Consider the following 13,760-nt stretch of genomic DNA (forward strand, 5'->3'; position numbering starts at 1 on the left):
TGGTGACTCTGCCATAGTTGGATGCATCAGGAAGGGAGATGAGGCTGAGTACAGGGCTATGGTAGGAAACTTTGTCACATGGTGTGAGCAGAATTATCTGCAGCTTAATGTGAAAAAGACTAAGGAGCTGGTGGTAGACCTGTGGAGGGCTAAGGCACCGGTGACCCCTGTTTCCATCCAGGGGGTCAGTGTGGACATGGTGGAGGATTACAAATACCTGGGGATACAAATTGACAATAAACTGGACTGGTCAAAGAACACTGAGGCTGTCTACAAGAAGGGTCAGAGCCGTCTCTATTTCCTGAGGAGACTGAGGTCCTTTAACATCTGTCGGACAATTCTGAGGATGTTCTACAAGTCTGTGGTGGCCATTGCTATCATGTTTGCTGTTGTGTGCTGGGGCAGCAGGCTGAGGGTAGCAGACACCAACAGAATCAACAAACTCATTTGTAAGTCCAGTGATAGACTCTCTGATGGTGGTGTCAGAAAAGAGAATGCTGTCCAAGTTGCATGCCATCTTGGACAATGTCTCCCATCCACTACATAATGTACTGGTCGGGCACAGGAGTACATTCAGCCAGAGACTCATTCCACCGAGATGCAACACTGAGTGTCATAGGAAGTCATTCCTGCCTGTGGCCATCAAACTTTACAACTCCTCTCTTGGAGGGTCAGACACCCTGAGCCAATAGGCTGGTCCTAGACTTATTTCCTGGCATAAGTTACATATTACTTCTTAATTATTTATGGTTTTATATTGCTATATTTATACTCTATTCTTGTTTGGTGCAACTGTAACAAAAACCAGTTTCCCTTGGGATCAATAAAGTGTGACTATGACTATACCCATCTAAGCTGGTTCCATTTGCCCATGTTTGGGCTATTATCCCTCTCAACCTCTTCTGCCCATGTATTTGTCCAAATGTCTTTTATTTGCTGTGAAGATGACGGATGATATTCAACTCTACTAATTCTTAAATTTCTGGAAGTAGTAAGGAGGAAGGGCACTGGCACCATAGCAGAAAGGCCAATAATCCATGGACATGGATTTTATTTAATTTGTAAACAGATTGGGGGAGGGGACTAAGCATCATTCATAGTCTGGAAATCCTAGCCTTCAGGGCTGGAGCCATATACCTCGTCCTATTTAAAAGGTTACTTGGATGAGCACTTAAAGAGTTGGAACCTAGAAAGCCACAGACCAAGAACATGGTAGTGTGTTCGATCTAGAATAAAGATAGATCTTTACTTTGTGGTCACTGTGGATATGCGCAAAACAATTTCCTTTCTCTACTATAAATCTGTGTGATTTTGTGATACATTTATCTTTTTACAGACAGCTGACCTTAGTGGTTGCAAGTGAAGACTCCAGTTACATGCCAGCTCGTGTGGTGGTTATGGGTGGAGATGACCCCAGTAACATCAATACAGAACTAAATACAGTGAGTAGTAAGATGCAAGATCTCTATCCAACTGAATAAACCCTATGAGGTTGCAAGAGAAAGTTTGTGAACCTTTTGCAATTACCTGGTTTTCTGCACTAATTACTCATAAAATATGGTTGAATCTTCATCAAAGTCACAATAATAGACAAACACAATTTATCTAAATTAATAACACAAACAGTTGTTCTTCTTGTCAATACTAGGCACACCATTTAAACGATCGCAGTCTAGGTTCAAAAAAAGTATGTGAACCTCTGGGGCAATGCCTTCTACAAAAGCTATTTTGAGTCTGGTGTTCTAATCAATGAGATGAGATTGGAGGTGCCCTGCCCTATAAAAAAGACACACAAAATCAGGTGACTGACAGAGCCTGCTCTTCTCAAGATAGATATGTTTGTGTGTACTACGCCCTGATCCAAACAGCTTTCAGAGGACCTTAGAAGAATTGTAGAGATACATGAAGCTAGAATAGGCTACAGGAGCATTGCAGGGAAATGTACTATGGACATGTGGTCGATGTTTAGAGATCTCTTGTGGGATGTAAGGGATAAGTTTGTCCCGGTGAGGAAGATAAAGAATGGTAGGGTGAAGGAACCATGGGTGACAAGTGAGGTGGAAAATTTAGTCAGGTGGAAGCAGGCAGCATACATGGGGTTTAGGAGGCAAGGATCAGATGGGTCTATTGAGGAATATAGGGAAGCAAGAAAGGAACTTAAGAAGGGGCTGAGAAGAGCAAGAAGGTAAAGGAAAACCCCAAGGCATTCTTCAATTATGTGAAGAAAAAAAGGAGTGAAGGTAGGACCGATTAGAGATAAAGGTGGGAAGATGTGCCTGGAGGCTGTGGAAGTGAGCGAGGTCGTCAATGAATACTTCTCTTCGGTATTCACCAATGGGAGGGAACTTGATGATGGTGAGGACAATATGAGTGAGGTTGATGTTCTGGAGCATGTTGATATTAAGGGAGAGGAGGTGTTGGAGTTGTTAAAATACATTAGGACAGATAAGTCCCCGGGGCCTGAAGGAATATTCCCCAGGCTGCTCCACGAGGCGAGAGAAGAGATTGCTGAGCCTCTGGCTAGGATCTTTATGTCCTCGTTGTCCACGGAAATGGTACTGGAGGATTGGAGGGAGGCGAATGTTGTTCCCTTGTTGAAAAAAGGTAGTAGGGATAGTCCGGGTAATTATAGACCAGTGAGCCTTACGTCTGTGGTGGGAAATCTGTTGGAAAAGATTCTTAGAGATAGGATCTATAGGCATTTAGAGAATCATGGTCTGATGTCAGCATGGCTTTGTGAAGGGCAGATCGTGTCTAACAAGCCTGATAGAGTTCTTTGAGGAGGTGACCAGGCATATAGATGAGGGTAGTGCAGTGGATGTGATCTATATGGATTCTAGTAAGGCATTTGACAAGGTTCCACACGGTAGGGTTATTCAGAAAGTTAGAAGGCATGGGATCCAGGGAAGTTTGGCCAGGTGGATTCAGAATTGGCTTGCCTGCCGAAGGCAGAGGGTGGTGGTGGAGGGAGTACATTCAGATTGGAGGATTGTGACTAGTGGTGTCCCACAAGGATCTGTTCTGGGACCTCTACTTTTCGTGATTTTTATTAACGACCTGGATGTGGGGGTAGAAGGGTGGGTTGGCAAGTTTGCAGACGACACAAAGGTTGGTGGTGTTGTAGATAGTGTAGAGGATTGTGAAAGATTGCAGAGAGACATTGATGGGATGCAGAAGTGGGCTGAGAAGTGGCAGATGGAGTTCAACCCGGAGAAGTGTGAGGTGTTACACTTTGGAAGGACAAACTCCAAGGCAGAGTACAAAGTAAATGGCAGGATACTTGGTAGTGTGGAGGAGCAGAGGGATCTCAGGGTACATGTCCACAGATCCCTGAAAGTTGCCTCACAGGTGGATAGGGTAGTTAAGAAAGCTTATGGGGCGTTAGCTTTTATAAGTTGAGGGATAGTGTTTAAGAGTCGCGATGTAATGATGCAGCTCTATAAAACTCTGGTTAGGCCACACTTGGAGTACTGTGTCCAGTTCTGGTCGCCTCACTATAGGAAGGATGTGGAAGCATTGGAAAGGGTACAGAGGAGATTTACCAGGATGCTGCCTGGTTTAGAAAGTATGCATTATGATCAGAGATTAAGGGAGCTAGGGCTTTACTCTTTGGAGAGAAGGAGGATGAGAGGAGACATGATAGAGGTGTACAAGATAATAAGAGGAATAGATAGAACGGATAGCCAGCGCCTCTTCCCCAGGGTACCACTGCTCAATACAAGAGGACATGGCTTTAAGGTAAGGGGTGGGAAATTCAAGGGGGATATTAGAGGAAGTTTTTTTACTCAGAGAGTGGTTGGTGCGTGGAATGCACTGCCTGAGTCAGTGGTGGAGGCAGATACACTAGTGAAGTTTAAAAGACTACTAGACAGGTATATGGAGGAATCTAAGGTGGGGGCTTATATGGGAGGCAGGGTTTGAGGGTCGGCACAACATTGTGGGCCGAAGGGCCTGTACTGTGCTGTACTATTCTATGTTCTATAAAGACCTGAGTGTTCATCAGTGCACAGTAAGAGAAATGGAGGAGTTTCAGTACTGTTGCTACTCTCGCTAGGAGTGTGTATTCTGCAAAACACACACCAAGAGCACAACGTGCAACGCTGAGGGAGGTGAAAATGAACCCAAGGATAACAGCAAAAGACCTGCGGAAATCTCTAGAACTTACTAAAGTCTCTGTTCATGTGTCCACAAGAATGGTGTTCATAGAAGGACACTGTGGAGGAAACCACTGCTCTCAAAAAAAAAAGCTGCATACCTGAAGTTTAGAAAGACACCTGGATGTTCCACAATGCTTCTGGAACAATGTTCTGTGGACAGGTGAGACAAAAGTTGAACATTTTTGGCAGAAATGCACATCGCTGTGTTTGGAGAGAAAAGGGCTCTGCACACTAATGCCAAAACCTCATCCCAACTGTGAAGCATGGTGGAAGGAGCATCATGATTTGGGGCTGCGTTGCTACCTCAGGGCCTGGACAGCTTGCAATTGTTGAGGGAACAATTATTTCAAAATTGTATCCAGGCATGTCAAGGAAGCAGTCCGTCACCTGAAGCTTTATAGAAGTTGGATGATGCGACAAGACGATAATCTGAAACACAAGGATTAATCAACAACAGAATGGTTTAAGAAGAAAAAAATTTATGTTTTAGAATCCAGACTTTAACCCAATTGAGATGCTGTGGCTTGACCTGAAGATACCTGTTCTTGCAAGGTATCACCGAAATATTGATGAACTGAAACAATTTTGTTTGCATGTTTTCCTTATGATCGTTTGGATTCCTTCTGGGTGCTCTAGTTTCCTCGCATATCCCAAAGGCATGGGAGTGGGAGGGGTTAATTCAGCTCCGCATTTGTCCCTAGTGTATGGATGGGTTTATAAAATCTGAGGAAATTGATGAGAGAATCATAGCACAGAAATTATCTGAAAAATTGACATTCCATTTCCCTCCACAGATGTGTCTAACCCCCTGAGTTCCTGCAACAGTTTTGTTTTTCTGCTTTCGCCAGCTTGTCCATGCTGACTATAGTGCTTTCCTGAGCTAGCCCCATTTTCCTGCATTTGGCAAATTTCCCTCTTTAAGTATTTCCGATCTATGTCTTTTAAACATAGTAATCATACTCGTCTCTATTACTTCACCTGGTAGCTTGTTCCATGTACTCTGTTTGGAAAAACTTGCCTGAAGTTCCCCTTAAATCTTTTCTCTCTCACTTTAAACATGTGCAATGTTTATATTGCCGTAAACATCCATAAACATTAAACATAATTTTAGATTTCTTTATCTTGGGGAAAAGGCTACCTTATCTCTGCCCTTATGGTTTTATAAACCTCTAAAATTACCCCTCAGCTGCCTCCACTCCAAGGAAAATAGCCTCATCCTGTCCAGTCGCTTATAGCTCAAGCCCTCCAGTCCCAGCATTCTTGTGGATCTTTCCTGGAACCTGCCTAAGCTCAATTATATTCTTCCCATAGGGTGGCTCTAGGAGCAGTCTCGCCAGTGACTTGTACACTTGTGCCCAGTTCAGTTAAGTCAAGCTTGTCGTATCGTCTTCACAATCTTGTGTACTTGTATTGCACTTTCAGGGGAATATGTACTTGTGGCTCTCGGCCCCCTTTGTTCTGTAACAGTCTCCACTGTGTGGGAAAGTAGCCAGTATAATCAAAGGTCCCAGTCATTTTCTCTTTTACCCCCTTCCATCAAGCAGAAGATACAAAAGTTTGAAAACCTGCACCACCTGGATTAAGAATAGCTTCTGTCCTGCTGTTAGGACTCTTGAACAGACCTTTTGATGAAGGTGAACTCTTGACCTCATTTTATCTTGTGATGGAACATGCATCTTAGTGCCTATCTGCACTGTATTTTCTCTGTAACTAACACTGTATACTGTATTTTGTTATTGCTTTTCCCTTTATACTACCGCGATGTACTTACATTTTGAAATTACCTGTATGGATGATGTGCAAGACAGGAGAGCCCTGCTGGCAGCCGATGGGGTAACATCTTTTTGAACTTGCTCCTACCTTATCTATCTTTCTGTTTCCTACCAATTTTTTGAAACCTTATTATAAAACTCAATATTGCTTTGAGAAAGACTAAAGCCTCTGCAAAAGAAAAAGAAATTCATTCTCCAACTACCTTGTAATCAATTGGAGATTTCCTTAGAAAACAAAGAACAGAACTCTCTGAGGAATTCAACACCTTAATGTCAAGTTGGACACTATTCAACAAACTCTAATCGAACATGAAAAACGAATTAAGGAGAATAAAGAAACTTTGTCGATACTGGAAGCGGACTTAGAAGATATGAGTAAGCTCTGCAAAAAATTATCATTACCTAATGAAAAATTAACAAGGAAGATTACCAACCTGGAAAGCAGAAACAGAAGGAACAATTTATGTATTCTGGGTCTTGAAGAATCAATTGAAGTTGCTTACCCCACGGAGTTCTTTGCAAGCTTTCTGAAACAGCTATTCCCTGATTTATTGCCGTCTGTGCCTAAGTTGGACTGTGCCCACTGGTCGCTGGCCCCCAAACCTAAGTCGGGAGAGTGACCTAGGTCGGTTATTTTATGTTTTCATGAATTTCATACTGAGGAGCTTTTAATCCGTCATACCTGTTGAGTAGGAATGATCGATTACAATGGGAAGATGATCAGATTCGTGGAAGATTATACACTGGAGGTCATGGCTGAACGTGCTAAGTATAAAGAGGTCATGTCACTGCTTTATAATATGGTTTAAGCCCTCCCTTTGCTTCCCCATACGTCTTAGAATCGTTCTGAAAAGTGGTGTGCAGAAATGGCTGGGATTGGTTGAACATGCACAAAAGTTTTTGAAAGCAGAAAATTAATTGCGTAATATCTCTTACAAGAACAATTATCTTTTTAATGTTGGATAAAATAAGGTTTTAATAAACTTGCGTTTTGACCATTTATATATCTTGTTTTTTGATATTTTCTTTATTTTTTACTACTTTTTTGAGGTTTTTCTGTATTTTTTTAAATTGTTAAAATGAATCCTCTTATGTTTTGGATTTCTGATCCAAGTTTTTTTTTTGCCTGTTTTGTCTTGGTAGGAACATAATAACCTTGAATGATTGGAGTTTTGCCAGCAGGGTTTCTTCGGGAGGGTTGTCTTTAGGATTTAGCATGCCGACTGTCCTTTGGCCGGCTCTTTGGCTTTGGGAGGGGGAAGGGGTGGGGTCTCTTTTTTTATTTTTTCTCTGCAAGCTGAGTTTGGCTACCATCCAAATTTTCTGTTTGAGTACCTTATTTTACAGTTTGTTCTCTGGTTCTAATAACTTACGGACAGATCTTTTAACTTCTGTTAATTAGTATTTAAAATGGATCGAAATATTAATTTACTTAGTTTTAATGTGAAAGGGTTAAATCATCCTGTGAAATGGAATAAGATTTTTGCTTATATTAAAAAGTTAAGTGCCCCCATTATTTTTCTACAACAAACACGTACGTAGTTGTGACAACGCACGCCTTTTTAATCGGTGGAGGGGTCTATAATTTCATTCTTCATTCAGAGCAAAATCTCGAGGGGTCTCGATTTTTATAGGCAATACAATTTCTTTTATTCAACATAAAGTTGTCTCTGACCCTAATAGGCGATTTGTCATAGTGTCAGGGAAACTAGATAATAAATTAATTGTATGTGCTAATGTGTATGCCCCCAATGAGGATGACCCAGGATTTTTTGAGTGTTTCTTTTCATTTCTGCCAGATTCGAGTCTTTATTCTTTAGTGATGGGAGGAGATTTAAATTGTTGTCTAGACCCAGTATTAGATCGTTCTTCTCTTAAATCAGCCACACCTAATAAATCAGCTTTATTTATTCAATCCTTTCTAACGAAATGTGATATTGTTGATGTCTGGAGTTTTTTTTTACCCAGCAGAAAGGGAGTACTCATTCTTCTCTCATGTCTATCATTCCTGTACTAGGATTGATTTTTTTTTATTGATAGTCAAATGATTCCATTAGTTCGATCCATTGAATATAAAGAAATAGCTGTATCTGATCATTCTCCTGTATTTCTATCTTTAAATCTTCCTGGCTTCACTCATATGAACAGATCCTGGCGTTTTAATTTAACTTTGTTATCTGATTAAGGACTTTCTAAAATTTCTGGAGAATCAAATTACTCTTTTTTGAAGAAAATGTGTTGGAAAAGACTTCTAGTCTTATCATTTGGGATGCTTTTAAGGCATATATTAGAGGACAAATTATCTCCTATACTGAATATATTAAGAAAAAAGCTAATAAGGAGAGAACTGATTTAGGTAATCAATTAAAACATTTAGACCAGAAATGTGCTTTGGCATCAGACCCTGAACTATACAAAAGATGTATTGAAATTAAAACTAAATATGATCTTCTTATAACGTATCCAATTGAAAGCCAACTTTTACAAGATAGAAGCCAATTCTATATACATGGAGAAAAAACTGGTAACCTATTGGCTAATCAATTGAAGATCTTCATAGCTAAATGACAAATTAAAGAAATTTGCAGAACCAATGGTGATATGACAACTGGCTATTTTGAAATAAATGACACTTTTAGAGAATTTTATTCTAAACTATATAGTTCTGATTTTGTTGAAGATAATATTCCAATGAACAATTTTTTAGACCACTTAAATATTTCTGAACTTCGGTTGATAAACAAAAGCAGTTGGATCAACCTGTTTCTCAGGAGGAAAACACTGAGGCTATACATGCATTGCATTCTGGGAAATCTTCAGGACCTGACGGATTCTCTGGAGAATTTTATAAGGCTTTTTCTTCATTGCTTATACCTTATTTATGTTCTACCCTTACTGATTCCTTCAAGGTGAGTAGGTTGCCACAGTCTTTTTATGAAGCTTCCATTTTACTTATTCTTAAAAAGAATAAGAATTCCACTGGATGCTCTTCATATAGACCAATCTCTTTACTCAATGTTGATGCTAAGATCCTATCTAAAGTTTTGGCCCAAAGACTTGAAAATACTATACCTTCTATAACATCTGATGATCAGACAGGATTTATTAAAATTCAATATTGCCATTTTAATATACGACGACTGTTAAATGTTATGCATTCTACATCCAAGGAAATATCGGAACATTTGATTTCTCTGGATGTGGAGAAGGCTTTTGACCAAGTTGAATAGAATTACCTATTTAAAACCTTAGAATAATTTAATTTTGGGCCCAATTTTATTCATTAGATTAAATTACTTTACTTATTTCCCTTTGCTTGGGTCCTTACTAACTTTCAGAATTCTAATCCAATTATACTCCAACGTGGAACCAGACAAGGATGTCCGTTGAGCCCTTTGCTTTTTGATTCGGTATTAGAACCTTTAGCAATTGACTTTTGAGAGTCTAAAGATATCACCGGTATCTTAAGGAAAGGTACTATTCACAAAGTCTCGCTTTGTGCTGATGACCAATTGCTTTTTATATCTACTGTTACAACTCCTTTACCTTCTATGTTTCTTCTACTGACTATTTTTAGTCAGTTTTCAGGATATAAATTGAATTTACATAAGAGTGAACTGTTTCCTTTAAATAATTTGATATCAACCGATATTAACCTTCCTTTTAAAATTATAAGAAAACAATGTACATATTTGGATGTAACAATCACTAAGAATTATAAAGATCTATTCAAAGAAAATTTTCTAACCTTAATGAATTATGTGAAAAGGACACTTTCAATTTAAAGTAGTACATAGGGCGCATATGCCTAAAGACAAGTTCTCTCATTGTTTTGCAGATATATCTCCTTATTGTGACAGATGTAATAATGGAGAGGCTTCATTTATTCATATATTTTGGTCATGTACGAGCCTTGAAAAATATTGGAAAGATGTATTCCAAACCTTTTCTGTACTTTTTAAAGTTAATTTTAAGCCCAACCCTTTGACTGCCTTATTTGGTATTGTTGAGGAAAGAGCTATAATTTTGGAGCCTTCTCATCTGCGGGTACTGGCCTTTAATTCTCTTATGGCTAGGAGGGTGATCTTGCTTAAATGGAAGGAGGTTACCCCTCCCCCCCCCCACACATGCTCAATGGTTATGCGATGTTATGTCATGTTTAAATTTGGAGAAGATTCATTGTTCGATTTCTGATTCTAACCAAGATTTTCAAATGCTATGGGGACCTTTTCTGAACTATTTAAAAAATCTTTGAATTGTTATTGTTATTAAAATATAGATCTGTGTTATTATTATAAAACTATATGGTAAAGTACTCTTTTTTTTTCTCTTGTTTTCTTACCAACCAGCTTTGTCTTGGTAGTGGGTGTAGATTTTTTAAATAATATAATTAACCATATTATTGTTTTCATAATTCAATTTATTTTATTTGATTGATCATGAATATGGGATACCGGGATTGTATCAGTGTGATTTATATATAGTACATTTTGTGCTATCTTATTTTTTGATTTATAGTAAGTATCCTTATGAATTCTGTATTTGTGTATCTGAAATTTAATAAAAATATTAGAAAAAGAAAGATGTGAGAAACAAAGTTTTTCACTGTATCTTGGTTTATTTGGTAATATTCAGCCAATTATCCAAGGTGCGCTAATTTACTTAAGCTTAATGCAGTGGATGGTTGGTTGAGAGCACAGACTCTGAGTCTAAGAGTCTTTTTCTGTGCTCTATGATTATGACTCTTGAATGTAATCTAAGGTTTAATTTTTGTCATTTACCTTTCTTTAAAATTCATATGAACATTAACAGGAAGCCATTCATTGTTGGGTGGCTGACTGCTTAATTTGATTGTTTCAGTTGTTTTGAGGACATAATGAGTGCAGTGGATAGAGGAGAACAGGTGGATGTCGTATACTTGGATTTCCAGAAGCTATTTGATAAGGTGCCGCACAAGAGACTTATAAATAAGATACGGATGCATGGAGTTGGAGGAAGTGTATTGACATGGATAGTGGATTGGTTAAACAATAGAAGGCAGAGAGTTGGTATAAATGGGTGTTTCTCCAGTTGGCAGTCGGTGGTAAGTGGGGTGCTGCAGGGGTTGGTGCTGGGCCCGCAGCTGTTTACCGTTTACATTGACGATTTGGAAGAGGGGACTGAGTGTAGTGTTGCAAAATTTGCTGATGACACTAAACTGAGTGGAAAAGCAAATTGTATAGAGGAGGTGGAGAGTCTGCAGAAGGATATAGATAGGTTAAGTGAGTGGGCCAAGGTCTGGCAGATGGAATACAATGTTGGTAAATGTGAGATCATCCACTTTGGAAGGAATAATGGAAGAGCAGATTATTATTTAAGTGGTGAAAGATTGCAGCATGCTGTTGTGCAGAGGGACTTGGGACTGCTTGTTCATGAATCGCAAAAAGTTGGCTTGCAGGTACAACAGGTTATTAAGAAGGCAAACAGAATGTTGGCCTTTATTGCTAAAGGGATTGAGTTCAAGAGCAGGGAGGTCATGCTACAACTATACAGCTTACTGGTGAGGCCGCACCTGGAGTACTGTGTGCAGTTCTGGTCTCCATACGTGAGGAAGGATATACTGGCTTTGCGGGCAGTACAGAGGAGGTTCACCAGATTGATTCCAGGGATGAAGGGGATGAGGAGAGATTGAGTCACCTGGGACTATACCTCTGGAATTCAGAAGAATGAGGGGGGATCCTATAGAAACATACAAAATTTTGGAAGGGATAGATAGAAGTAGGACAGTTGTTTCCATTGGTAGGTTAGACGAGAACTAGGGGACATTGCCTCAGGATTCAGGGGAGAAGATTTAGGACGGAGATGAGGAGAAACTGTTTTTCCCAGAGAGTGGTGAATCTGTGGAATTCTCTGCCCAGGGAAGCAGTTGAGGCTTCTTCACTAAATATATTTAAGATACAGTTAGATAGATTTTTACATAGTAAGAGAATTAAGGGTTATGGGGAAAAGGCAGGTAGATGGAGCCCTGTTTACGGACAGATCAGCCATGATCTTATTGAATGGCGGGGCAGGCTCGATGGGCCAGATGGCTTACTTCTGCTCCTATTTCTTACGTTCTTATGTTTTATTTTCTGTTTTAAAGCTTGTTTGTTATGCATGAACAACTACCTATGCTTAGAGTCATAAATTTCTGTGATGCTATTAATTTATCATCAACTTTTCAAATGTAGGGTAAATGCAAGCGGGTTTTTTCCACTGAGGTTGGGTAGGACTACAACTAGAGGTCATGGGTGAAAGGTGAAAAGTTTAAGGGGAACATTGGGTGAAACTCATTTACTCAGAGGGTAGTGAGAATGTGGAACAAGCTGCCAATGCAAGTGGTACATGCAAGCTTGATTTCAACATTTAAGAGAAGTGTGGATAGATACATGGATGGTAGAAGTATAGAGGTCAATGGGAGCAGGCAGTTTTAATAGTTTGGCATGACTAATGGGCCAAAGGACTTATTTATTTGCTATACTCTTCTATGACTCTATCTCTGGTGTACATGTTCCAGTGATGCATTGAGCAGATCTCCAAGTCCCATTGAAGGATTCTCATTTCATTTTTAAATCTTTTTTATTAATTATTATTGAAGATCAACAAAAAAAATACATTAAAGTAATCAAGTCAACATGGCAATATGTACAGTGATGAATTAAATTACCAAATAACTGATTAACAAAGCTAAACAATATATCAATAATAAGAAGAAAAAATAAAGTTTTAAGACTTTTTTTGAAAAAAGAAGGAAAAAAAGAACTCCTAACTAAAACAAAAACCCCTGCTAACAAAAAAAACCATTGGAAGCACAACCCCAGAGCTATACGCCATACAAGCTTCCATTAAAAAAAAAATCAATCCGCCAACTCAAATCCATTTAAACAAGAATCAGAAGGAAACCATCTTAATTAATTCAAATCAGATGATAGTAGCGGGCAAAAGAACCCCACCTTTTTTCAAAGTCAAATGGAGGATCGAAAGTTTGACTTTTGATTTTCTCCAAACTAAGACATAGCATCACCTGAGAGAACCATTGTATCAAAGTGGGAGCAGAGGCATCTTTCCATTTCAATAAAATAACCTTTCTGGCCAATAATGTAACAAATGCAATTACATGTTGGTCTGATATAGAAATACCTTGAGTATGTTAAGGGATTATACCGAACAAAACCATCAATTTATTAGGTTGTAAATTAATTTTTAAAGCTTTAAAAATTGTAGAGAAAATAGATTTCCAAAACTGTTTCAATACAGAACGCGACCAAAACATATGTGTTAGTGTAGCTGTCTCGGTTTTACATCTATCACACTATCAACATTAAGAAACATTTTAGGCAGTCTCTCCTTTGTCAAGTAGTAACGATGTACAATTCTAAATTGAATTAAAGAGTGACTGGCACAAATCGAAGAAGAGTTAACCAACTTCACAATTCGCAACCAATCCTCTGTTATCAAGGTCATGTTAAGCTCTCTTTCCCAATCTTGCTTAATCTTAAGTGAAGGGTAATTGTACTGTTGTAATAGTAAATTATAAATTTTCCCAATAAAACCTTTCACTAAAGGATTCATTTTTAAAATAATGTCTTAACAGGTCAGAATCCTGTATATATGGAAAATTACTTAAATATTCTTGTAAGAAATGTCTGACCTGAAGATATTGCAAGAAATGTGAGTACGAGAGAGAGTATTTAGTTACAAATTTCTCAAAAGACATCAATCAGCCTTCTTGGAACAGATCAATGAAGGAATAGACTCCTTTATTCCTCCAAAGAAAAAAGGTAGGATCACTTAATGAAGGTTTAAATAAATA

At 38.7% G+C, this 13,760-nt stretch overlaps 1 protein-coding gene across 5 annotated transcripts in view; it reads left to right on the plus strand.

The window, feature by feature from the left end:
- LOC140191307 (cullin-9) overlaps window positions 1-13,760 on the plus strand; it is a 332,978-nt gene that overhangs the window by 179,910 nt on the left and 139,308 nt on the right. For all 5 annotated transcript variants that reach the window (XM_072248616.1, XM_072248607.1, XM_072248588.1 and 2 more), the window contains one exon: window positions 1,337-1,442. In XM_072248616.1, coding sequence (XP_072104717.1) covers window positions 1,337-1,442 — 106 coding nt within the window. The remainder of the gene's footprint in view (window positions 1-1,336; window positions 1,443-13,760) is intronic.

Source organism: Mobula birostris, chromosome 2 (assembly GCF_030028105.1).
Source record: "Mobula birostris isolate sMobBir1 chromosome 2, sMobBir1.hap1, whole genome shotgun sequence".
Lineage (NCBI taxonomy): Eukaryota > Metazoa > Chordata > Chondrichthyes > Myliobatiformes > Myliobatidae > Mobula > Mobula birostris.